Source organism: Mustela putorius, unplaced genomic scaffold (genome assembly GCF_011764305.1).
Source record: "Mustela putorius furo isolate JIRA1106 unplaced genomic scaffold, ASM1176430v1.1 tig00000698_pilon_pilon_pilon, whole genome shotgun sequence".
NCBI lineage: Eukaryota > Metazoa > Chordata > Mammalia > Carnivora > Mustelidae > Mustela > Mustela putorius.
In genome coordinates, this window is record NW_025421449.1 from 12061903 (window position 1) to 12089337 (window position 27435).

Here is a 27435-nt window from a genome sequence, read left to right on the forward strand (position 1 = left end):
GCTTGAGTGTTATAGTGACAGAAAATGTGTTAGTTGACTTCCACAGTAGTGCATTTATTTTTGCTGTTCCTACCTGTTATTTCCATGTACATTTATAAATATTTGAGCCTTAATTTCTTCAATAAATAAATGGAAATCAAGAGGTGCCTGAGTGACTCAGTCAGTCAAGACTTAACTCTTAGTTTCAACTCAAGTCATACATGATCTCATGAGCCTGAGATCAAGCCCTGACCCCACCCCATACTCAGCAGGGAGTCTGCTCAAAGCATCTCTCCCTCTGCCCCTTCCCCCACTCCCCTCTGTGTGTGTCCACCTGCACTCTCTCAAAATTAAGTAAACTTTGGGGTGCCTGGGTGGTTCAGTGGGTTAAAACCTCTGAGTTTGGCTCAGGTCATGATCCAAAGGTCCTGGGATGGAGCTCTGCATCAGGCTTTCTGCTCTGCAGGGGGCCTGCTTCCCCCTTCCCCTCTGCCTGCTTCTCTGCCTACTTGTGATCTCTGTCTGTCAAATAAATAAATAAAATCTTTTAAAATATACGTGTAAATCAAAATGGGATTATCGCAGGGCAGAGGGTTAAAGATAATATATATAAAATATCTGTCTTATTGCCGTTCCAAAGTTAAGTTAACATCAGTTATCACTATTATTAATTTTTAAAGAATATGTCAAATTTTTGCTTGAAGGAGACAGTGTCATTGGAAGGTAATGATGTAAATAAACATAAAGTGAATTTGATATTGTTTTGATATAAATTCAGTTCTGTAGAACTGATTCAAGAATCTTATTAATTGGTAGAATAATAATACAGAAAACAACTGCAGAAGGACTTCAGATAGAAAATATTTTAGATATTTAGCATTTAGGTAGGTTTGTAGATGGAGGTAGTGTTAAGTCTGTATGTGTTCCAAGAGGAAATATTATCTTGTCATAAATGTAGATCACAGACATAAAGTAACATGTAAAATATGGCTTCAAAAAAAGAAAAAGAGTTGTCAGGGAATCTGTTTGTCTCTGGCTTCCAGTATGGATAGGGAACCATGAAACCAGAGTCTTGGGTTGTTTGGGGGCCACCACAGACATCTCAAGCTGGCTTCCCTGCCTCCAGTCTCAGCCTTCTCCCACCCAACCTCCACACCATTGTGGAAATACACCCATTATATATAGACATACTGCTCTCACATGACATTGCTCATACCCAAACCCAAACAACACACACACCTCCACATAGCTCAGACTGATGATCTATTAAGGCAGATGCGAACCTCAGAGGGAGAAATCACTTATAGCTTTCTTCACAATAGCACTGGTACGGAGACTCAGAGCAAACGCAATTCTCAATGATTGCTTGCCCTATGGAAGTCCTCTGTGAGAGGTGTAGACACAGAGGACACAAAATGTTCTCCTGACTTTTAACTAAAATTGAAGGGAGATTCAGTGACCCCTAAAAAATTTAACTTTTTCTTTGTCCAGACAAAAACGAGGCTCTGATTCATTTCATGAGAGGCACATAATCATTTTCTAAAATATTTTATTTATTTATTTATTTGTCCGAGAGAGAGAGAGCACAAGCAGCCAGAGGCAGAGAGAGAAGCAGGCTGCCCGCCGAACAGGGAGCCCGATGCAGGGCTCTGTGCGCAGCTTGATCCCAGGACCCTATGATCCTGACCTAAGCCAAAGGCAGACGCTTAATGACTGAGCCACCCAGGCGTCCCAACAGACACATAATTATTGATGAAAGCCGTTAGGAAGCAATCACAGGCCCTAGATACTCCCACACTGTATATACATTCCAAGACTACTGCTCTATGTCTATTCTACATATAGACACATCTATATCTACTAACAGCATGTAAAGAAAATTAGTGTGGGAACTGATTGCCACTGGTTGCAAGGGTGTTTATAGATCATTTACAGGATTCTGTAAAGAACAACTGGTGGACTGGACCTAGAACTAACTTATTCTGTAATAGGAAATTCAAAAGCTTTGATCACTAGAATATAGATGCTCAAAAATTATGAGATATTAAAGTAAATATTTTTTAAAAACATTTTTATTGAGGAAGGTGGTTTCTATTTAATCAATGAGAATGCATTTATTATTATGAAATCATACATTTTTTTAAAATTACAACTAGTCTTGTACCAGTTCTTTCATTGGTTTATGTGGGCTAAATTCAAGTCCAAGTCCCAATCAAAAAAATAAAATAGAGGTGCCTGAGCGGCTCAGTGGGTTAAAGCCTCTGCCTTCAGCTCAGGTCATGATCCCAGGGTCCTGGGATCAAGCCCTGCATCAGGCTCTATGCTCAGTGGGGAGCCTGCTTCTCTTCCTCTCTCTCTACCTGCCTCTACTTCTGATCTCTGCCTGTCAAATAAATAAAATCTTAAAAAAAAATAAATAAAATAAAATAAATATCTAAAACATGTATAGGTATATGAAGCTATAAGTAGGTTTTACATCTACAAACTATTGTGTCCATTTAAGGGTTGATCCTAGACCATAAACTTGTATTCAATAAATCACTTCTCCTACCAAACACTGATCATAGTTTTTAAAGATGGAATGCTTGCTCTCTAAGCAGACTTTTTTGGCATTATCTGCTTCTTCAATGTTCTCATCCAATATCATTCATTTGTAGAAAGACATTGACTCGTGTATAAGGGAAGGCTTTCACGGGGTGCCTGGGTGGCTCAGTTGGTTAAGCATCAGCCTTCAGCTCAGGTCCTGATCCCAGGGTCCTGGGATTGAGTCCTCCATTGGGGGGGTCCCTGCTCAGTGGGGAGCCTGCTTCTCTTCTCCCCTTGCTCCTGCCCCCTGCTCATGGTTTCTCTCTGTCAAATAAATAAAATCTTAAATCTGCCAAACAAATAAATAAAATCTTTAAAAGGGGGGGGGAGGAATTTTCATGTAATAAAACAGATCTTGACTAATTCAAGAATACAGGACTATTGAATTTTCAACCAAGTGATTCTCAGGTCTCTGCAGTAACATTCCATTTGTGAACAGACCGTTCCTTGTGTTGAGCGCCTGTCTCAGTCCCTTCCAATCCCACTCACCAGTAGGTCATTCTCTACATCAGGGTCTCACAAAACAGACCAAACCAAGGATCGCAAACTAGCTAGAGATGACAACCACCACACTCTGCTTCCAAGGAGATGATTTCTAGTTCTGTGGTTCACTAAGATGTTCCTCTAAATATTTATTTTCATTGTGCCTATTAAGAGGTGACAAGTAAACCTTCTAGTCTAGGTGTGGTTTCTATATTCCAAGAACAGGGCAAACCTCTTACTGACTCTGACGTTTTCTCTTTCACTGTTCAATATCTACCTCCTGTTCACAGTAAAGGTTTCTATTGACACTAAATGTTCTAATACATGAGTTGACAGCTGTGGGCAAAGGAAAAGTAATTTAAAAGCTTTCAAATATTCAGCAATGAAGAGTTATAGGCAAAAAGCCCTGGACACAAATCATAACTTCAGACCTTACTGGTTTTGTGACTTGACCAAATTACTTGATTATTCCAAACCTCTTCTTTTCACCTTTAAAACCATCAATAAAATAATACTGACCTAACCATACTGGCTGGGATATATAGGTATAGTAATGATATAAAGTGTCTAGCACAGAATCTAGAAAGTTATAGGCACTTGGTAAATGCAACTCCTCCCTTTTCCACATCAAATAATGTAGATTACTTCCAGGAGCCTCAGTCACTTCTTATTTACTTCTGACAAATGATTTTTCTTTAAACTACTAATTATAAAATGGACTAATTATGTTGTAGCCTTGGGAAGTTTTAGAGTAGGTCATTAAAGTTGTAATTGTGGTGTGACTTTTTTCAGATAGAGGTCTGGTAATAAATCCCCCAGAAACCTTTATATAATGTAGCTTTTTTATTTGAAGCCAAGGAACAGAATAAGAAAACTGGAGCTTTTCATCTTCAAAAGAGTTTATGAGATTTAAGTAATTAATAGGCACAGCTCTCTTTTGTGCACCAGGCCAGGGCGATTAGTCCTGTTGGCAAGGGAGGAAATGAGTGCCCAGAGGGTTAAATCACTTTCCCCAGGAGCTGTGAGCAGGGTGCCAATGTGAGTGTTGGCCCCTGTGCAAGCGTGAGTGTGCTGGAGGTGGGTGCCAGTTAGAAATTGTGAAGATTCCTAAGGAGGACCGATGCAGAGGCCTGCTATGATATGTTTTATAAGTTTAGTGAGATCTCTGTTATCTAGAAAGATTGGGGCAAGGGATTTCTGCTGCTGGTGTGATAATAACGTGCATGAGTGCTCATGTTATGCTGTATAGAGTGTATATCGTATATGACCAGCCCTGCCAATCAGTCATGCATTTGCTCCTAAATCCAGACCCTGGCCCTTCTTCTGTTCTGCTCACCATCTCAGAAAGTTACATTTCCCAGGCTCTCTTGACCAATGGCTTCTGAGTCGACTGGCCAGTGGAGGACGCTAAATTTGAAGGCAGGCCTCCATTTCTGATTTCTCTCTTTGCTTTTTATTTTCTGTCTCTTGGTTTATTTCCAGTGGCAGTTCATTTAGGGTTGCAGCTCCTGCTGATAGACCCCAGGGATTTCCTCAGGTTTCCTTGACTCAAATGCCTTCCTTTGTCCCATCAGCCTGTGGGGAGAGTGATTGCATGCTGGTGCCTATCCCTGTGTTACCATTTTGTCTTCTGTTTACCTTCTCATGCTTTCTTCACTTGTTTCATCAATTTTTGAATATTTAAAGAGATTTCTCTTTTCAGACATGCCACCCGTTTCTTTCACAGTATATTCAATTTTGAATGAATATGTGAATTGAGAAGTTATAATACGATAGCCTACTATTAAGTCTGAAGTCATATTAAATATCATTGTATTTTCTTTTAGGTTTTTTCACATTAATTAAATTATGCCCTTATATAACTGTGGGCAAATCATTAGACTCTTATGAGTTTCATTTTTATCTTATCTGGGTACTAAGTATATAATGATAGGCTTTCTCTTTCTCAGAAGATAGATACTAATGAAATGGACCACTTTAAAAATATGCATGATACTATCTGAATGGTCAAGAACTACATGGGATAAAGAAATTAACAGTCTGTAGTATCAGTTTACACTGATGTCAAATCCAAGTTCTAACACATGCTTTTCATGTGCCCTGGGATAAAGAAATTAATTTCTCTCCATTTCAATCCCTTTGTCTTTAAAACAGTGGTACCCACATCTCCTTTTCATCAGGTTCATGAGGATTACTTCGTCTAACCTGTGTAAAGATCTCAGCACTGTTCTCTGAATAGAGGAGGTTTGATTTGTTCATCTGTGACACTACAAGATGTGGAAGAACTTTCTGATAGTGATTTCTTGTTGATTTATTCTGCGTAACAGGAATATCCCATATAAGAACATCAAATATGTCACCCATAACTCAATTAACTGAATCTCTCTTACACTTTTATTTATTATTATTAGTTTTGCTTTTCAAAAATCATCATGTTTTATCTATTTGAAGTCAGTGCTTCCCTGAGTTGCCATTTTAATTTGCCAAACACTCCAGCTAAAAAACATTCCTTTGAATTCTATTTTGAATTTACCGTCTACGGATGTTAACTTAATTTTTGTAAACTTACTTGTACCAGGTTGTAGTTTGCTTTGTTTTAATCACAGGTCAAGAATCTTATCCATATCACTGTTAGAAAGAATACTCCTTTATGTGCCTTCTCTAAGCTTACCCATCTTTACTCATACTCTTGTGTGATTTTCCTGATTTCCACATGTCATTCCATTTTAGAATATGTTTTACTATATATTCTTGTCCAAGCTAGTGACATCGGTACTGCCACCTCTTTTCTGACCTTGATTGGTTACCTGAACTCTAGCCAGTTGAATTGTGCTAACTGATCTTCAGTAAAACATATGCTTTCACTAGAAAGACTCTGAGAAGTGTGGCATTAATGATGGTATGAGGAGTTAAGAATATCTTTGTTTTCTAAGGAGAAAGGTTAAAAAGCAGAAGGAACACTGGATTTAGAAACAAAATCCATGGGCTCTAATTCTTGCTCTACCCCTTATAGACCTGTTTTAGGCAGGTCTCCATCTTTGTTTTATAATATTGTCCTCGAGAAAACAAGGTGGTTAGAACAGACTCTTTATGATGTCTTCTAACTCTACCATTCTATAGTATCAGAAAACATTTAGATTTAGGTCAAAAACTATCCCTACTCATCTAGTTTAATTTGGATATTTATATATTTAATAAATATATTTATTTGGTAATTTATTTAAGTTTTATTAAATTTAATTAGATATTTGTTTATTAAATAAATTGATATATAACATATGTATATATTTACTTATTCAGACTTTACTTTTGGGGCACCTGGGTGACCCAGTTGGTTAAGCAGCTGCCTTTGGCTCAGGTCATGATCCCAGAGTCCTGGGATTGAGTCCCTCATCAGGCTCCCTGCTTAGCAGAGAGTCTACTTCTCCCTCTCCCTCTGCTCCTGCTCTCTCTCTCTCAGATAAATAAAAAAAATCTTAAAAAAAAACCAACAACTTTTTAAGAGAAATTTTAGGTTCATAGCAGCATTGGGGGAAGGCAGAGTTATTTCATATGTACTCCTTGTCCCTACACATGCATAGCGTACACCATTAACAACATCCCCTACCAGAGTGCTACATTTGTTACAACTGATGAAGCTATAATGACACATCATAATCACAGAGAATCCATGGTTTATATTGGGTTCACTCTTGATGTATATTCTGTGGGTTTGGACAAATGTCTAAACGATATAACATCATCATTATGGTATCATACAGAGTATTTTCACTGCCCTAAAACTCCTCTGTGCTCTGCATATTTACCTCTCACCCCACAAACCCTGGGAAACCTGATTTTTTTAACCTAATTTTAAAAAATTAATTACATTAATTAATTTAATTTTAAACTGATTTTTTAAAAAAATCTCCATAGTTTCTTCCTTTTGCATTGTGTCATGTAGTTAGAATCATATAGTATGTAGCCTTTCCAGACTGAGTTCTTTCACTTAGTAATATGTATTTGAGTTTCCTCCTTGCCTTTTCATGGCTTGATTGCTCATTTCTTTTTAGCCCTGAATATTATTCCATTGTGTAGAGGTACCATAGTTTATTTACCCCCTTACCCATTAAAGAACATCTTGGTTACTTCCAAGTTGAGTCAATTATGAATAAAGCCATTAGAAACATCTGTGTGCAGGTTGTGTGGACATGAGTTTTCCGTATCTTTTAATAAATACCAGAAAGCGTGATTGTCAGGTCATATGGTGAGAATATGTTCACTTTTGTAAGAAACTGCTATCTGTCTTCAGAAGTAGCGGTACCGGGGCGCCTGGGTGGCTCAGTGGGTTAAGCCGCTGCCTTCGGCTCAGGTCGTGATCTCAGGGTCCTGGGATCGAGTCCCACATCGGGCTCTCTGCTCAGCAGGGAGCCTGCTTCCTCCTCTCTCTCTCTTTGCCTGCCTCTCCTCCTACTTGTGATCTCTCTCTCTGTCAAATAAATAAGTAAATAAATAAATTAAAAAAAAAAAAAGAAGAAGAAGTAGCGGTACCATTTTGCATTCTCTGTAGCAATGAAAGGGAGGTCCTGTTTCTCCGCCTCTTCACCAGCATTTGATGCTATCAGTGTTCTAGATTTGGCCATTCTAACATGTATGTAGTAGTATCTCGTTGTTTTAATTTGCATTTCCCTAATCACATATAATGTGGAACATCTTTTCATATGCTTATTTGCCATGTGTATATCTTTGGTGAGGTGTCTGTTAAGGTCTTGGCTCATTTTTTTAAATTAGGTTTTTTGCTTTCTTATTGTTGGATATTAAGAATTCTCTATATATTTATTTATTTTTTATTTTTTTAAAAAGATTTTGTTTATTTATTTGACAGAGGGCCCACAAGCAGGGGAGCAGCAGAGGGAAAGGGAAAAGCAGACATTCTGAGAGCAAGGAGCCAGATGTGGGGCTCAATCCCAGGACCCCGGGAACATGACCTGAGCCAAAGGCAGATGCTTAAGCAACTGAACCACCCACCCAGGCTCAAGTTCTCTCTATATTTTAGATAACAGTTCTTTATCCAATGTGTCTTTTACAAATATTTTCTCTCCGTCTGTGGTTTGTCTTCTCATCTCTTCCCATTGTCTTTCATTTTACATCTTTTTGCTTCTAAAACATAATATAGTATTAGGAAATTCTTGTTCTTAAAAATCAGATGGGGGCTCCTGGGTGGCCCAGTTGGTTATGTGCCCAACTCTTGATTTCAGCTCAGGTCATGATTTCAGGGTTGTGAGATTCAGCTCTGTGTTGGACTCAGTGCTGAGTGTGGAGCCTGTTTGAGATTCTCTCTCTCTCTCTCTTAAAAAAGAAGAAGAAGAAGAAGAAGAAGAAGAAAATTGAACAAAGAAAGTCAAATAAGGTGATATTACACTGGGTCCTAAAGAGTCAGTGAAACCAAGATCAGGAATCACTTTGCTACACCTGGCTGGCTCAGTCAGTTAAGTGTCTAACTCTTAGTTTCTCCTCAGGTCATGACATCCGGGTCTTGAGATCCAACCCTGCATGGAGCAACATGATCAGCATGGAGTCTGCGTGGCCCTTTCCCTCTGCTCCCCCCACCATTCTCTCTTTCTCTCATAAATAAATAAATCTTACAAAAAATACTGCAATCATTTTTACAATGAAGTGATTTGCTACATCTATATTGCTTCATCATCTAAGTGTATAATTTAAACAAAAAATAAACAATACAATGTGTTTATAATGAAAAGCCACTAGCCCTGGTCGCATCCCTCTACACCAACTCTCCCACTCCTGAACTTACATCTCCTTCTGCAAACACACAAGCAAGCTTATTAAACCATTTTCATCTGGCATTTTCCTAGTTGTTAACTTCATATATCTAAATAATATACTAAGTCTCTCTTTCTTGATTTATCTACTTTGGAAATAGTGCACTGACTCTCCATGATAATGGAAATTTAAATCATTTCCACCCTACCCTGCCTCCATTCTCCCCTCCCTACCTGGTTCTCTGGCTATTCTCAGTCCTCAAAGTTGGTTTTAATGACACATTTAAGTAAATAGAATAGTGTGGTTAAGAAATGGGGCTTTTTGTGCAAAATTGAGGTTGACCTAGTCGCATAATTCCCTGGTTTCCTCCTAACAGATTTTCAAACTCAGAGTAACGATTATATTTGACTGAGCATCCATTTAAACCTACAAGTCAGAGCCACTTTTTTTTTTTTTTCAAGGCAAGACCTCACTTTCATCTCAGTCTGAGTTGCATGAGGCTTTTAATATGAAATCACTTTCCATTCAGTCCAAAGCTTCCTTGTTGCTGATGAATGTCATACATAATGAAAGATTATATCCATTTATCCTCAGCAGTAAATCATTTATCACACAAGGGAGATATATTATTGTGAATTCTGATCAAAGCTGCCCACTTCCTTTCGCCGGCAGAAATGCTGCACCCTGTCAGTCGATAGTACAATATCCTGGGAGAAACAGGGAAAATTATGCTGTTGAATGAGGGTTCAGCAAACTCTAGGGGTCTCTAAAATGGCTTTTTAAAAAAATCATGTTTCATGTAGAACCCTCTATGATCCAGGCGTGTGAAATGTAAAAGTCTTTCCTTGCTTTCTTCACTTAATTAAATCAGAGAGCTGTGGGACTTTTTGCAGCTTGCTTCATGATGTCTGTAAAGGGATTTGTGAATGACACTGTGTGGATATTTTGCCCCCTTTCTTAGAGAGACAATAATTATTACCATTTCTTTTTGAAGCACGCTGTGAATGGTTTTATCAGTTCATTTGCTAATGAGCTCAGTCTCTCTTTTATAATGCCAATCAAAAAGATGCCTTTTAAATAAGATTTATCTCTCAGATTTATTTTCTTTTCACTCTTCCTTATCAAGCTGTGTACTGCTTTGCTGCAGGGAATCACCCACACTGCACAGGCAGGGAACAAGGCTGGCCTCTTTGATCTCTTGTTGATAACATACTCTCTCATTGTTTCCTTCTGAGAACTACGAATTCCAGAAAGGACCTCACAGTCCTCCAGAAGAGGGTCTTCTTGTGTTTTATCTTGGATTTTTAGATTATCACTGCTTTATGTTAAGTATCTATGCTCACTGTTTTTCAATTGCTATAGCATGTGTATTAAATTTATACCTAGGAAAGTGAGATGCAGAATGAGGTAGTAGAATGCCCTCTTTCTTCCTGTAGTCTTCCCTTTGGGCTGCTGGGCAGCATACTCCTACTGTTAATTCAGAATTTATGTAAGGTAGTAGCTAGTGATCCCCACAATCAAGTCACAAATCTGCACCTAACATTTATAAACAATGTTGCTTCATTTGTTCTTCATCACAATCTTGACATATCTTTTCAATACTTTATCTAAGAGCTAGCTATTGAAAATTATATTTTCCCCTTCCAGACTCTGTGAGCTCATTATGTCCCTGTGTGGTTGATAGAAGTATATACGATGTGCACAGACTTCTTGTCCTTAAAGCAAGAGATTGCTGAATTTATCACAACAGGATATAGTTATAGCAAAATTATTATACACTAACTTTAATCTAGGTGTTCTTTCTGATGATTCTTCTATTATTATTCTTTTTTTTTTACCCTCATACACTTATGATTGCCAGATCTAGAGAATAAAAATATAGGACACTCAGTTAAATTTGAAGTTTGTGTAAAGAATGAATACATTCTTAGTATGAGTGTGTCCCAAATATTGCATATGTGACAAACTTATATAAAACACTGTTGTTTATCAAAATTCAAGGAGATAAAGAGAGAGTGAGGCATCGAGCTCTTTCTCTCCACTGTGTAAGGACTCCCTGAGAAGGTGACCATCTGCAACCCAGTGAGAGAGCCTTCACCAAATACAAACCTTGGGGCACCTTGAATTCTCTTAGAATTCTGCATTCCAGACTGGGAGAAAATAATTTTCTGTTTTTGAAGCCACCTAGTCTGCAATACTTTATTATGGCAGCCCCAAGCCAACTGACAGCAACATTAAAATGTTTGACTCTGTGGGACGCCTGGGTGGCTCAGTTGGTTAAGCAGCTGCCTTTGACTCAGGTCATGATCCCAGCGTCCTGGGATCGAGTCCCACATCGGGCTCCTTGCTCGGCAGGGAGCCTGCTTCTCCCTCTGCCTCTAGCCTGCCACTCTGTCTGCCTGTGCTTGCTCTCTCTCTCTAACAAATAAATAAAATCTTTAAAAAAAAAAAAATGTTTGACTCTGGCTTACTTTTCTATTTCTTGCTGAACTGTGAGAGGGCCAAGATGGTCATCACCTTTCTTCCATTGACTGACTAGTCTGGACATGTGAGCTTTTCTAATTCCAAGCAAGTGCAGACAAGTGAAGAAATCTGCTGATGTTGGACCTTAAGCATCAGAGAAAGTCTGTGACTGGCTAACTTCTCAATCTTATAACATTGCAAGTGAAAATAATAAAGAGGAATCATGGGGAGTAGAAGTGACAATAAATCTTTGTCCACTCTTGGCTGGGAAATATCAAGGGCAGTCATGGGAATTTTCAAGTAACTGGGGAAGTGAAGGAAGAGAGACTGATTCTCCGCTGACTTTTATGTCAGAACCTATATCGTCTGCCTAAATTTTCTGATTATTAGACATATTTTCAAGGAATTAGGGTGACATGTATCTGTGCCTGCATGTCTGAGTGTGTGCACATGGGCACAGAGCAGGCACTGAATTAGGACAGAGATAAGCCTCAGAGAGGTCAGTCACAGACCTCTGTCACACTTTTTGTGCAGCAGACTTGGAGGTCATCTTACATGCAAAGGATGAGCCTTTTCCACCATAACAGGCTACCGCCTTTGAAAACTAGAATCCCACATTTGCCAAAACAGATTTTGTATGTGCTAGGAAATTAGTAATATAGCCTTTTCTCAGTCAGTTTGAATTGATGAAGCAAAACTCCATCTACCCTCCCCCTGTCCTTATTACCCACAAATCCTTTTGTTTTTGAGAAGGGCAATTAATATTTCAATACCTCCAATGTGGCCATGAAATACAGAGTCTTTCTGCAAGAATGCCAATATATGACGCTTTTATTTGCCTTCTTGGCTAAAAAGAGATTGTGGTTTATTTTTAGATGCAGTAAAAGAAAAGCTAAGTTAGAATGATCTTCTTCAGGCCACATAGCTGCTTTGGATAATATTGCTATACACCCGAACCTGGGTAGCACCCTCATTCTGTGGTATGTGTTTTAATTTCGTCAGTGAGGTCGTAAGCCTCAGGTGAAGCTCTAGACCAAATAGGGGCAGAAATCTCTACAAGGGCAAAAACATTAATTTAGAATGAACTGCTCAGCCACCGATTGTCCAGAAATGAATTGCCATATATGGGATTAAAGTTACTTGAAATGAGTTGCTGTCTGTCCGACAGTGATGTGGCCAGTGGAGTGTCTGGGCGGCTGCTGAGTACAAGTCCTTGAGACTCTACATATGGTTGACAAGAACTTGCATTTGCGTAAGCACATACTTGTTATCTATTTTTTAACTTCTCAGACTTGCAGTCATTCTTTCCGTTTCTGTCTTCAGGGCCCAAATATTAACAGAATGCAGCACGCCTCCTGGTTTTGAGCAGATGCTCTCAGATTCACTTCTGAAATCATAGCAGTCTTATGATGAAATAATTGGCCTCCATCTACTTTTGAATTCAAACTTTGCTAAAGGGAAATTTTCAAAAATAAATCCCTATACTTTCTTAAGATTGCAGATACGACTTCATTAACAAGAAACCTCAGACTTGTAAGATGAATGACATTATAAGCAACAGTTGCCTCAGCCATGGAATTTGTGATATTTTTGAAAGCTATCGATAACACACAAGAGAATTTTCATGAGTTTGAAGGCGGTTTGCAGTTTAAAATAATGCAATTCCAAATTCTCCCCGTTACAGTTGAAATGATTTTGGAAAGATTGTATCTACAGCCAATCTGCAGGTAGTTTTAATTCCAATTGGTCAACTTAAAGATCTTGCTGTCTTAATTAGTGCTCTTTTTAAATAAGACTACTTAATTAAATTTTAAAGTCAGCTAAAGAAAGCTTACACTAATCGGTTTCACAGTATTCTCCATAGCCAGACCTAGAGCTCAGCTTCAGCAGTGAGTGGCAGAGAAGGCAATGTGCTCTAATACCATTAATAATGCGAGGCTGCAGACCCTTAGCTAGACAAGCTGCTGGTCCATCCAACACCTATTTGCGTTCGGATGGAGAGTTGGTGGGGAATTTTGTCTCCTGTACTCCTGATCTCTTCAGTGCTGGGCAGTTTAATTGCCCTGCTGGACTCTATTCTCTGTGTTTTTGTTGGTCTTGGTTTTGGTTTTGATTTTTAACTGAGGAATGAAATCATGAATTAGTCTGAAATCAAGAGATGCCATTATCATTCTTTAATAGTAGTGCCCCCGAGGAGTCTTCCCATCCATAGTGGGTGATTACCTTTCATTCATTCTTTCATTCATTCATTTATTCATTAAAGAAAAAAAAAAAACCAAAAACTTCATTTTAATTTATTTATCTGAGAGAGAGAGAAGAGCGCCAGTAGGGGAAGAGCAGAGTGAGAGAGACAAGCAGACACTGTGCTGAGCAGGGAGCCTGACAGTAGAGCTGAATCCCACGACCCTGAGATCATAACCTGAGCCTAAATCAAGAGTCCGATGCTTAACTGACTGAGCCAGCCTGGTGTCCCAGTGATTACCTTTCAAATTAACATGAAGCTCAGGAAGTTTGCCTTGAAATCTGTGACTAGTTTCTGTGACATAGTTTGCTTACGAACATTTTGAGATTGGATAATCTCAAAATCTAGGTCTTTAATTCTTACTGTTAATCATCGCTTCAATTCTTGGTATTTGGCCCATATTTTCAAATACCTACCTTCGGAAAGGTAGCTGAGCATATAATGACTTCTGGATTGTTTCTTCATGAAGAATGGAAATTCCTCATACGTTCCCATGAAGAATGTCAGTAACTGCAAGAGATCAAGTGAGGACTTTAAAGTCATCCCCAGTTGAGTTTGCCTCTAGTTCAAGTACGTATTGGATGTGAGATGTGGGGAATCAGACTGTTAACCTTTGGACTGTTTCCCCACTTAAAGAGCTGTAATGATGATTTCAAATTCAAAGAATATATTTTTTAAAAATAACATTTATTGAGTGCTTACCATGAACCACAGGCATTATATGATTAATTCTTAATAATAATTCTAGGTGAGAGCTACTATTTTTACTTCCATTTTACAGACGAAGGGATGGAGGCCCAGAAACCTAAACAGCCAGCTCAACGGCAGATCCTGGATTTAAAAATCAGGCAGTGCTCCAAACTAGCCTGCTTCCAAAATGTAAAGTTTAAATGCCTGATGATCTTTCTGGTTCCCCCAACCAAGGTCTGACATTGAGGCTAAAGAGAATTGGCAGGAGATAGAGAAGAATACCTGGAGGGGTTGTTCTTTTTTCAAATCAGCGTTTAATAGGCTCCTTAAAATCGGCGGACTTGTGTATCACTGACAAAATGTCTACTTCCCTGTAACATCAAAGAGTAACTGTCATTTTTTTATGAGTAGAAGTTGATACAGGCAGGAAACAACCCACACAGTTTGCCACCTTTTCTCTTGTGAAGTTAATTGATTTCTGCTAGTTCGAATTTTATGTCTAAAATCAAGTTTCCAATAAGAAACCATGTCTACTTTCTCTAAAGCGAATTGCAGAGACCAGGCACTACACAGGGATTGAAGCAAATATTTGAACCTGGCTCTATCCTGCATACTTTTTTCTCTATAAATAATGTCAAATGCATCTTTGCAACTATGGCAGGTATAAGGCCTGTAGCCATAACAATGGCCAAAATGCATGTGTAGAATATCAGCAATGTGTTCTTGTTCATTTTTCTCTTTCCTAGTATTACTTGCGTTTTCTACGGTTGGAAACTGGAAAACAGGGATGTTAAATGATTTGCATCAAGTGCGTCTATGCAAATACTAAGCAGGGCAATAAGACTATGAGTTCCTCACTGTGAATCATTATGATATACAAGGGGAAGACATGTGCTTCGAGACCATGTATTGGCCAGGCCATCCGTGGGCATAATCAATACCCTGAAAATGAGGACAGAGTAGAAACGGAGAACAGCGCAGTGAAGCGATGATGACACCTTCCGTTAATGAGTCAATGCCCAGGAAATCAAGACAGGAGGACGAAGGCTAGTACAATTCCCTCTGTGGAACAGTTTTTGGATTGTTTCAGCATAATTTTGTTTTGTGTTTCTAACAAAAGGAAGAGAGACAATGCGAGAACAGTCTGGGAACGCAGGGAGACTGTTGGTCACAAGTGAGAGTTCTTTAATTTTCACTCAAAAATCACTAAGATGATGAGCACTGATGTAGTTGTTATTTGAGAAATGGGTTCAAAGAAATCAGCTGGCATAGAGTGTTGTAAGAGAGGAGAGGGAAATGGTCTCTGAAGATAGTGGTGGGATTTCTGTGGGGACATGAGCAAGCGATCGACCATTGTACAAGTAGCTTCCTTTGGGTGCTCCACGTCCGGTGTGTCGACCACTTCTTCTTTGCCACACCAGACAAAGCAAGCGTGGAAATCCAGCTGACAATCATGCATGTCGTCTGTTTTCATCTTTGCCAGGACTGTTCTCTTCTTTTTCACCCAAGGATAGCTTTTAAAACTTTTCACTAAAACTGGGCTTTTTCTCTGGTATAATATAGAAGGGGAAAGAAGAATAGAAGGGAAAGCTTGTTATTTTAGATAGAGCTGAACAATTGAGATGGGGAGGTGGGGCCCAAACTGGAAGGATATAAAAAATAGAAAAAGAGATGGCCGCACTTGGAAGTATGGGCCCTGTCCCTGTAGATAGTCAGGACTCTCGTTTGTGATTCAGACCTGAGGCTCACCAGCAGAGAGATACTGGGCTCCATCTCCAAGCTCTTCCCTCTGATTCATTGCCAGCCTGAGCTCTCTTATCCGTGGTTACGCTAACAGAGTCTCCCTTTAACCTCTTACCGGCCCTACCTTGCTTTGACCCTGTCTCATCACCTATGCCCTTCCCTACTGCCTTTTAAATTTGGAAATAAGGCAAACAACATGATCTAGAACTTACTGGTTTCAGAAGTAACAGCTCCTTCACCACAGAGGAGATGAATACAGAATTTAAGACTATTTGTTTTTCCTCCCAAGGTAAAATGCCTTAGCTCTTACAGACTGAGTGTATGCTATGGTTCTTTCACTGTTGATAATAATTCTCCATTTTCTTTAGGTAACTATTTGTCATCCTTAGCTGTATTTCCTGAGCCTGCTCCCTTCTCCTACACCATTCAGCTGTAGAATCAAAACTTACCTGGAAAATCACCAGGAAATATTGGGATTTTTAATACTATCACTGTGATAACGATGTTTCTAAGGGATTACGAAATTCATGGAACTGGGGACTGGGTGAATTGAGTGGAGATTTGAAAGCAATGCAGAATAGGAAAAGACATAGAATATTAACCAAGTAAAATGAAGATTTGTGTTTTTTAAAAAACATTTATCATTAGATTACACACGCATTTTTAAAATTTTATAAATCCCGTCGTGCTATCTTAGATGAACAAAGACCTTTTCAGTATATGAATTTCTGTTTTGCTTATACCTGTATCCTTCAAAAATCAAACATCTTAAAAAATGAACAAAACACTCTCAAAATCCTCCCAAAACTAACCAAAACCAAAACAAACATACAATGATATTTCTCCAAGAAGTGCTTGTTACACTGTCAGAAATCCTGCACACTCCATCAGTGCAATAGATGTACATCTTGACTTTTTTTTCTTTTTTTGCTTTGCTTTATGTCTTTAATATCATCATGAATTCAGTCTGGTGCATTGGTATTACCTGCTAGCCCATTTGGTCTTCACATTTGGATGGGTCTGAACTTACCAAGGTGATGTGTGTGATTTTTAAATGGAAATTTTAATGTGTCATTCTTAAAACCCAGCAACCAATTAGCAGAGACACTGTCTCCTTAACAAAGAAGCAGGTTCTGTAACCAGTCCCACACCCTTTGGCAGGTTTCCTAGCCTGGCTTGAGCTCCTCCAGCATCATCGTTGACTATCTGATGCATACAGGGATGAAGGCAGCATCGAAGGCCCTTGCTGCGCTGTTTTCCAGAAACCCCATGAGGCCCAAGCACTTCAAAGTGGGCTCATACCCACAGAAAATCACTTAAAGCCTAGAAAATGTCAAACATCTTTTCAGGTTCCTTTCCACACACAAATGGAATAATGCATTGTAAGTAACGAAGACCCCCTTAAAAAGCAAAGCAAAACAAAACAAAACAAAAAAGCACTTTCTCTTAAAAAGCAACCTAGGATACCATTTTCATATTAAATAAAGATGCAGAAAGTAAAAGAGTAAAGTGTGCTTCCCAACTCCCACATATATTGGAAATAAAACCTCCAAAAAATGTGAATGCGCCACCATAGCAATCACCCAACTCATAAGTCATCGTTTGTGGGGAAATGAAGATTAAGACACTATGGTTCTGGTAATTCTGAAAAAGCACATGAACAGCAGTAGGACAGTTTTGGAGGGCAGGAATTTATTTTTTCATCATAAATGTGCTTCGGTCCTAAGTATCTTCTGACTTCTCCCGTTACAGACCGAGTGACATGCCTGCTTTACTTCAAGTGCAATAAATGGATACAAAAAGTTATGAAAATATGTGGCAGCTCCAACAAATTCTTTCAGTAGCCTGTTGGGTGTCTGGGGTATCCATATATCAGATGTCTTTGTTCTTAGTCTACAAGGAAAATTGCCAAGCACGGTCCAGAGCGCCAGGCTTAAGGAGGTGCTGAAGAGAGCCTGCCTGATTACCTAACTTCCAATTTGTCTCACAATGAAAGAGAGTAAAATTAACGTCCATGCCCTTCAGTTGCTGCTCCCACTGCAACAGATCTTATCTAATACTTTATTACACCCCCCAAACAAAGCCTATTCTAAAGAAAGGATTCACAGCTCCGGTCTCTGACAGAACGGTCTCTTTGAATTCTTTTGTCAATTTCATAGATTTCTAACAACCAGGGGATTGTTTTTTAAATCTGATTTTTATGCCAGCAGCACAATTTCCTCCTGTGTAAGTAGGACAGATTCATCCCACAAAACAACAATGGATGCTTCCCTGCCTAACTTGAGCATGACAGATTACGCTTCCAGCCGACCACTAAATGCCACCTCCCCACTCAGAGAGGCAGGCGTGGGGGCATCGGCTGCATTTGTGCCTTGAACTGCCAGCTGATGAGCCAATGCTGTCAGAGTTGGCCAAGCAGCCCTGATGGAGCGAGCTGTGTGAAGACTCGACAGAGGACTGGCAGGGCAGCGGTGACATGCCTCAGTGCGGGCACTTCCAGGCATTTTCCTGGCCTCCACATTGCACCCGCCTCAGGAAAGTTGCCTTGTCGAATGCCTGCCAGAGAGCAGGCACTTTGCACATGTTTGTGAATATGAAAGAGAAAAATGAGGAGGGAAAGATACGAGTTTAGAGGGAAAGCACAGAGACCTTGCATGTAGACACAGATGCCTCTCGGATCTTAGCAGATCTAAAATAAATGCTGTTATTCCTGGCCAAGCAGTTGGGCAATGCTGACTTGAAGAATAGCTACATTAAAAAAAAAAAAAAAAGTGAAATCAGCAAATGAACAAACTAATAAAACAGGAGGAAGATAAACAGTAGCCAAAATCTGATAAGATTTGATCACTTGTATCAGAAAATGATTTTTTTATTAGCAATATGGCCCTTAAAATATGCTTCCAAAAGGGCATTTGCAGCCTTTTAGGGACTAGCACATTGCATAAAGAAAAGACCTGCATATACCTGCATTCAGAGTTATGATCTGAAGATGACTATTCCTCACGTTGCTATGAGGGCCATCTTACAATGCTATTCAATTTTCTTGTTAGGTATTCCATCTAAAACTGTAAAAAAGCAAAGCCGTGCTGGGTTTTTCCGCACATCAACAGACTAAAATCCGTCTGTCGGTGTTAGAAGCTTGAATCAAAGAATACCAACGCCTGAATGTACTGTTCTCACATTTGTGTAATTGATGGCTCTTTTGCTCGTTGAAATCTTTGACGACCACATGCGTACGTTTGTCATTTATCCCTTTTCTCAGGTGCAAGGAAGGCTACCAAGGAGTCCGTTGTGATCAATTTCTGCCGAAAACTGATTCCATCTTATCGGATCCAAGTAGGTCAAGCCTTTTTCTTCTTTCTCTAACGCAGTCTGTAGGCAGCACTGACTCTGGGCAACGGTTGTTAGCTCAGTGGAAGGCTGTAGTTCGGTCGTTTGTCTCTGAGTGATGCCAAGGGTGGAAGCTGGGGGCAGGCGTGAGCGTGCAGGGCTCTTGCTCAGAGCTAACTCGGTCTGTGTCTGGGTCTGGTCTTCCCTCGGGTTGGGACCTGGTGTTCAGATTTAGTTCTGTCACTGATCTACACTGAGAACTCCAGCAAACACTCTTTCCTTAGCTTTCAGACAGACTCCCACCACCACCCATTGTGAAAGTAGGGAAACAGAAACAAAACAGAGCTCCTTATGTTATTGACTTAACAGAATGTTATAGAAACTACCGTCTCATATTGAGTCTTACCCTTTGCTTGGAACTGCGTTAGTATTAAATCTATTAACTTTTACCGTACCTACTAAATTAAGAAAATTAAGAATTTAGGAATCTGAAATTACATAAGATTTCAAACTGTAAAAACCCCATTTTTAGCAACATTGTTTGCATATCACTGGTTCCAGGACTGTTGGAAATTTTTTTTTAATTCATAAAAGAAAGCAATTTGCTACTAAGAAATATTGCTAGTCCTTAGTTTTTTGTTTCTATATGAAGTAAAAGTAACTTTTGGTACCAATCTGACCACTTCCAGTCAGATGTGAATTTTTTGCTTTATTTGTAAATAATCTTTTGCTCTTTCAATGACCGCTACAATTGAATCACCACTGTGGAAAGGAGATTTTTTTTTTTAAGATTTTATTTATTTAGTTGACAGACAGAGATCATAAGCAGGCAGAGAGGCAAGCAGAGAGAGAGGGGAGGAAGCAGGCTCCCTGCTGAGCAGAGAGCCCGATGCGGGGCTCAATCCCATGACCCTGGGATCATGACCTGAGCTGAAGGCAGAGGCTTTAACCCCTGAGCCACTCAGGCACCCCTTTAAAAAGGAGATTTTTATCCAATCAGCAGTTTAGGGAGGATCATGATGGGCACTTCCAAATCACAAAGGCAATGTTATGGTTTTCTAAATACCACACATGCATAAGACAGAGTTCAACAAAATATTGTATATTGACAACAGACAGAAATTATCCTGTTGTGAGGGAGCACACCGCTGTGTAATGAACACGTCCAAAACCATCTTTCAACATCTTCTCAAAATGCATATTTTCTCCTTTCCCCACCCCCGAACACAGGTGCCGAATTTCTACCTGCATTGCCTTAGGAAATACAAAGTTGTTTTTTTTTTTTTTTTAAGGAAAAGTTTTGTTTAATTTCATTTAATTGTGTTTTATCTTGGCAAGACAAGCTATGATATAATCTTAACTACTCCTTTCCTTCCAAATGTAACTCTCCTTGAGGAAAGTGAAGGTTTCCTAAAATTTAACAAGCAAGCTAGTCATGGTTTAGCTCCTTCTCTGAAATGTGAGGCATTGGTGTCTAGGAATTACCCTAGGGGCAGACAGTTACCAGAATGTGTTAAATTTGTTTCATCTTGTGATTTTGCCTCTTGCTAAGCAGATATCTCAAATGTATGCTTGTGGTTGAGACATGGATTTGGAATATTACAAAGCTCATGGGAGCATGGGCTTGTTAATTTCTTTCCTCTTGTTTCTTCTTCTTTTTTTTTTTTTTTTTAATTTTGGCTGATGTACCTAGTTCCCCCTCTATTTACCCCATTTCTTTCTTTCTTTTCTATTTCCCTCTGTTCTCCTCTTTCCTTCATTATTTCTTCCCTTTTGTCTTCTTCGTTCCCTCCCTCCTCTTCTTGCCCCCTCTTTCCTTCCTCTTTCTTTGTTCACTTCCTCCTTCTTTCTTCCTTTTCCTTGTCATTTATAGCCATAGAATAGCTACCCAAAGGATAGAGGGCAAGGTACGGGGGCAGGGCTTGCATATGATACAAAATAGGTAAAATAATCTCTCTTTAGACAATCTAATCAAACCCTTGCCATCCACTTAGATATCATAGTCCATCTCTGCAAAATTGAGGATGAGGCCCACCATTAATTAGGACTGTGCTCCTCAAAGAAAACTGACCTCATAATCACAGTCACTAGCCCAAAAACCTAGATCTTCTATGCATAAAAAATATTTATTCCAGTAATATTTCTACTGGTGAAAAAATGGACACACGCTGAAAACCAACAGCAAAATTATGTTTAAGTAAAATATCATATGGCATATTATAATATTCTATTGAATCACCATTAAAATGATGGGGTGCCAATAAAATGGTAGGGGTGCCAGGGTGGCTCAGTTGTTAAGTCTCTGCCTTCAGCTCAGGTCATGACCCCAGGGTCCTGGGATTGAGCCTGGTATCGGTATCAGGCTCCCTTCATAGCGAGAAGCCTGCTTCTCTCTCTCCCTGCTTGCGTCCCTTCTCTTGCTGTCTCTCCCTCTCTGTCAAATCAACAAATAAATCTTTAAAAAGAAATATTGTAGGAAATATTTCTATTGGGTGAAACAGCAACATAGAAAGGTATTTTCATATAAAATTGCAGTAGGAACATCCCTTGGTCCAATGGTAGAAAAAAATAAAACATATCCTGAAATGTTGAAAGGGAATTTTCAGTGTTTGGATTGTGGAAGTATATGGATTTTTCCCCCGTTTCCTATAAAATGGCATAAGATTATGAGTCAGAGCTCCAGAAAGCCTTGAAATAAAAACTAAAAAATAAAGCATTGAGAAATCGAATGGATGAGTCCCAGAGATGGGGTTCAAATGGGAAAAGCAGGGGCGCCTGGGTGGCTCCATCGCTTAAGCATCTGCCTTCGGCTCAGGTCATGATCCCGGGATTCTGAGATGGAGCCCCGAGACCCTGCTCAGTAGGGAGCCTGCTTCTCCCTCTCCCTCTGCTGCTCCCCCTGCTTGTGCTCTCACTCTCTCTTTCTGTCAAATAATAAATAAATAAAACTTTTAAAAATAATACATTAAAATAAATGAGGAAAGCGCATAATAGCAACATTTATGCATGCATAACTCCATTTATTTATGCACAGGTGTTTTCTGAGCATCCACCCAGGTCAGATCCTGTTAATACAAAGATACCCACAGAGTTTAGGCTCTGAGGCCCTCACCATCTAGGGAGGGAGAAAAACACATGGACACATAAATTTGGGCATGATTCTGATGGAATCCCTTACTGACCTGGGCAGATGCACTTGCCCCCTGAGTCTCAGGCCTTTCACCCAGAGAATGGCAATAATAATTGCTATAGGCACCTATCACCCAGACTGATGGGTAGTCAGTTACGGATGAACATTCGCCCACCGCCTTGACTCAACAGTATAATCACACTAATATGTGTTTAGAGCCCACGTGTGCCCAGCACTGTGCCAAGAAGCCTCACTTGGATTATCTCATTAGACCCTCACAGTCACATTCTGGCAGAATTACTGGCAACTGCTCACGTTTTATAAATGAGGAAATTAGGCCTCAGAGATGTTAAATAAACTCGCTCAAGGTCACGCAGCTAGTTAAGGCTGGAGTCTAACTTCTGATCCAAATGACTCCAGGATCTGAGCCTTGGATGGCTGGGCTCTTCCCTTTCCCCCTCGGCCCCTCCTTCCTCCCCTTATTTCCGCTATGACATTTATCACTCTCAATTTCATTGACTAAAACTCAATGACCTGCAGCAAACATTATTCTAAGGAACAATATTTGCACAATTTTCATATCTTAATGCAGCAACTTGAGCTTCCATTGAGATTTAAATCCCTAATGAAATTTTCTTGTCAAAATTCTTGCTGAAGGATCGTTTAATTTGCTGCACAGGATATCCTCGAATGACTCCGTGCTCAGGAAGTAAGCTTCCTTCCAGCACCCTCCCTCTATTTCCTCCTCTCTCCCCTTTCTTCTCTCCCTTCTTCCTTCTTCTCTCCCCATTTGCCGAATGCCTGCTCTAGTTTAGTGAAATTGCAGTTAACAGTGTGTCAGAAGCCTCTGCTGTTCTCTTCTCCCTCAAGCAAGGCAGAGTTGATCTGAAATGTGCATCTCTCCAATTAATTTTAAAAAATAAATAAACCTCAGATTACATGCCAGGATGTCACCGTGAGAAGGCTCAGTGGTTGCTATGACCAGTGTCTATCCCATGGTCCCAGCTTGGATCCTCAGACCTACTATTCCAAAAACTCATTTTTTACCCCCAAAGAACCTGTGGTTAACCCCACTCTGGAAGAACTCTATGTACACATGAATTAAACTTATAAAGTGCCTTGATGTCAGGTTTTGAAAAAATACCTTTTGCACATAACTGTCAGGTGAATCGAACCTTCACATGGGGTCAGTGCACAGAAGCCACAGTCTGATCACAAGGATGAATGGTAAGCATGGGTTCAGAAGGAGGGTGGTAAGAGGAACAGACTTAGGTCAGGATCTGGAGGACATGACCGTCTGTGGAGGAGCCAGCACCAGCCTACGTAGCATACAATACTAGCATGTATTTGTACCCTGCCTCTCCCTGCTGCTAGCCAGCACTGCCCATGGATAGCAGCAAGCAACTTCCAGGAAGCCCCACAGTCTTTTAGACAATTTCTAATTTAATTTCTTCAGAGCCAGTCCCCTTTTCTGTAACACAGGATCAACCTATAGAATCCTGCCCAGTTTTCTCTTCCTCACCACCTGCACCTAGCCAGATCAGGTACCATCTTCAGCCTTGAAGCAGAACCAGATGGTACTGAAGAATCATAAGCTGGTCAAGGATTCAGGCAGACATTTTCCTGGGTCTCCTCTCTCAGGAGCACATGCCAACCTGAGTTATCATCAAAACGTTCATGTCATCACTGGCCAGGGGCAGCCTGAAAGTAGCTCCAGTGAATGGATTCAGAATGGAATCAAAGAATGATGGGGGGTGGAGAAGATGCTCATCCATGGTGAGGGTCCCATGGGACACCCATGCCTGGCTGCAGGTGACAAGTCTGCAAAGTCATCTAGTCTCCACCAAGGGAGGATAGAAGAGAACTTCTGGGTCCAGTCTATATGAACTGTTCAAAGAAAAATTTCCATGATTTACAGATCTAATAAAAATTCAGCAGATCTTGAATGGCAACATCCAATCTAGCAGATAAAAAAGATCTCTAAAGAGCAGTAGAAGGTGAGCAGTTTTTATAGACCAAAGTAAGTAGGAATAAGGAAGTTATACTGGGTGTTTGCTGATGTGTTAAAGCAGGGTCACTTACCTTATACAAAGCAAAGAGAAATCTTAGAGCCCGGCCAGGTAACTTGTGCTGAGCAGGTAAGCATGGATTGCTTGACCTTGGCCTTCCTTTTCTGGGACAGCACAGCATGGAAGCTTAGCTAAATTTTGGTTGGCTGATGTGGGGCTTCGCATAAGCAATTCCATGCTAAGCCTAATCTGGTTATTACCGTAGTGATTTATATTCACACTTTCATTTCTTCAGATCTTAGAAACCAGGCTCTGCTCTTACAATGCCCTCTGAGATGCCAGGAGCCTGGTCTGGCCATTCATAGTTCAGAGGAAGCCTAGCAGCAAAAATGGTGTGAGTTTAAACTTCCCATCATTCCAAATAGGGTTTATGTGACCCCCAACTTCCCAGGAATAATCACTACGGGAACCCAAAAAATAAATTGCAAGAGATGTGGTTCTAGCATGTGCTTCCTAGAGGGAGTGCTGGCAGTGAGCCAGTCCACACAGCCCAATTTGTAATGGTTTGCAAGAACAGCAAATTCATCAGGTCGGAGCACAGTAGGTCTCCTTCCCTATGTACTAGGAAGCCTATTGGGTCATCACTCACTCAATGCTCAAACCATTCAGCTCAGGGCAGAGTGTTACTCTTTGCTATGCAGGGCACAGTGAGGAAGAAGGAAACTTGAGAGCCTCCTCAAAGAACCAGTGTGGGGCCCGGGAGCCCAGGCAGGTGTTGGCAAAGCAGCTGCAAGAGGTTTCCTTGAAGAGTATCAATTGGGACTTGCCCAAAGAGACTCATGCTCTGCATTATTGCCTTTCTTGATTTCATGTAGCATATAGAAAAGCTTCCTAGGTGTCGTCAAGTCAATGGAGGAGTGTAACAAAAGGTGCTCTAGATTATCTTGTGGCCACTTGCTCTTAGCAGTATGGCCTTGGGAAAATCACAGTGTAACTGAACCTCAGTGTCTTTATCTATAGAAGGATCCTGGTTAAAAGAAGAAAATGACCCTCAGTACAGAGCAGGCTGTACCTGCAAGTCATTCAGAAGTCAGGTGCATGGATGAAATAATATATCTTTTTGTTCATTCACTTATTTATTCCCCCAAATAATTAGGCACATATAAAGTACACCATGCTATAGATTCAAACAATAATAATTAAGGATATTTCCATCAATAAGCCACAGTCCAGTGAAATGCATTTATTGAAATTGAATTGTAGGCTCCAAAGGATGTCATGTCCATAAGAGAGAGAAATAATTTTTCATTAATTCAAAATCTTACTGATAGCTTGAGATGGGATAAGTTGCCTAACGTTGATGGGTTCTGGTTTTCTTCTTTATAAAATAAGATATTAATAGTCTCTAACACATACAGTTATTGTTGGGATTAAATGAAATAATTCAGGGACATTCATGGCACATACAGAGGGCTCAATAAATGTTATCTATTATTATCATTATGGTTGTATGTTAACTATTATTATTGCCTTTATAACTATACAGTGTATAAGGCACTGAGACAGCTACTGCCAGGGATTAAAAAGCTTAAGGCATATTACCTGACCTCAAATATTTCCAATTGCATAGAGCCAAGAAAAATATATAAACAAGTACAACACACACACACACACACACACACACACACACACTAAAGCAAGACAGTTAAGGAAATATCATAAAAATGGAAAGGGGTACCTGGGTGGCTCAGTGGGTTAAAGCCTCTGCCTTCGGCTCAGGTCATGGTCCCAGCATCCTGGGATCAAGCCCCGCATCGGGCTCTCTGCTTAGCAGGAAGCCTGTTTCCTCCTCTCTCTCTGCCTGCCTCTCTACCTACTTGTGATCTCTGTCAAATAAATAAATAAAATCTTTTTTTTAAAATGGGTGGGAAATAAAAGTTCACTTAAAGTGAAGGGGAGAGATTTGGGCTGTTCACAAAGGACTTATCTAGGAGTGAGCATTATAATGAGTTTTTCACATGGGGTGCTGTGGCTGCTTACACAGGCTGTACACTGCCTAACTCTGTAAGAATCTTTCAGACTAGAATGAGAAGGACTCTCCATGAAGCTGTGCAGCATGATCGTGGGAAGGAACTTTCCATTAATGAATTGGATGGAGAAGAGCTTTCTTGAGGGCACAAAGCATAACCTACCACCACTTCACCCTGTCCTTTAATCAACACTGTTGAGAGGGGATGTCTTTCCAGACTGGAATCTGCTCAGAACACTTAAGTCCTCTGCATTACTCTGCCCTCCAGTAGCCATTAAAATATTGTTAGCAGACTGGATCCATATAAAATGTGTAACTCTTGGGGCTCCTCGGTGGCTCAGTGGGTTAATGCCTCTGCCTTCAGCTCAGGTCATGATCCTAGGGTCCTGGGATCGAGCCCCACATCAGGCTCTCTGCTCAGCAGGGAGCCTGCTTCCTCCTCTCTCTCTGCCGACCTCTCTGCCTACTTCTGATCTCTGTCAAATAAATGAGTAAAATCTTTAAAAAAAAAATGTGTAACTCTTATTACCAACTTCTGGCCTTGAAAGAGAAGTAACAGAATTGTCAGATTTTGACCATGCCTGTGTGAATTTCATGAAGTCTGTCTGTTCTGTCAGATCTATGGCTTTTTCATTCAATTGCTATCATCTTCAAACCTACCCTTTAAATCTGTACAAAATACCTAATGTTTACCAATTAATCATGCAAATGCAACTGTTTCTAGAAGACTAGGAAGATAAATATACTTATAAAAAAGAAAAAAAATTCCCAACATCACATCGTTCAGAGATAACCACTAATAATCATTTTAGTGCAAAACAGTCCCAACTATTTTATAATTTCCCTTTATAGGAGTCCCAACTATTTTATAATTACCCTGTGGAAATACTGCATGATCCACCAATGCATAGAAGGCAGGGTATCTGGAGCCAGAGGGAAACACAGTTGTCCTTGCTTCCCATAGCTTCTCTGCTCTGTTCTGTCTTCC

The 27435-nt window shown here is 40.0% G+C and overlaps 1 protein-coding gene across 9 annotated transcripts in view; it reads left to right on the forward strand.

Annotated features, from left to right (window-relative positions):
- Positions 1 to 27435, forward strand: part of NRG3 (neuregulin 3) — a 1045529-nt gene that overhangs the window by 778893 nt on the left and 239201 nt on the right. For all 9 annotated transcript variants that reach the window (XM_045083561.1, XM_045083563.1, XM_045083562.1 and 6 more), the window contains exon 3: positions 19212 to 19285. In XM_045083561.1, the coding sequence (XP_044939496.1) occupies positions 19212 to 19285 (74 nt within the window). The remainder of the gene's footprint in view (positions 1 to 19211; positions 19286 to 27435) is intronic.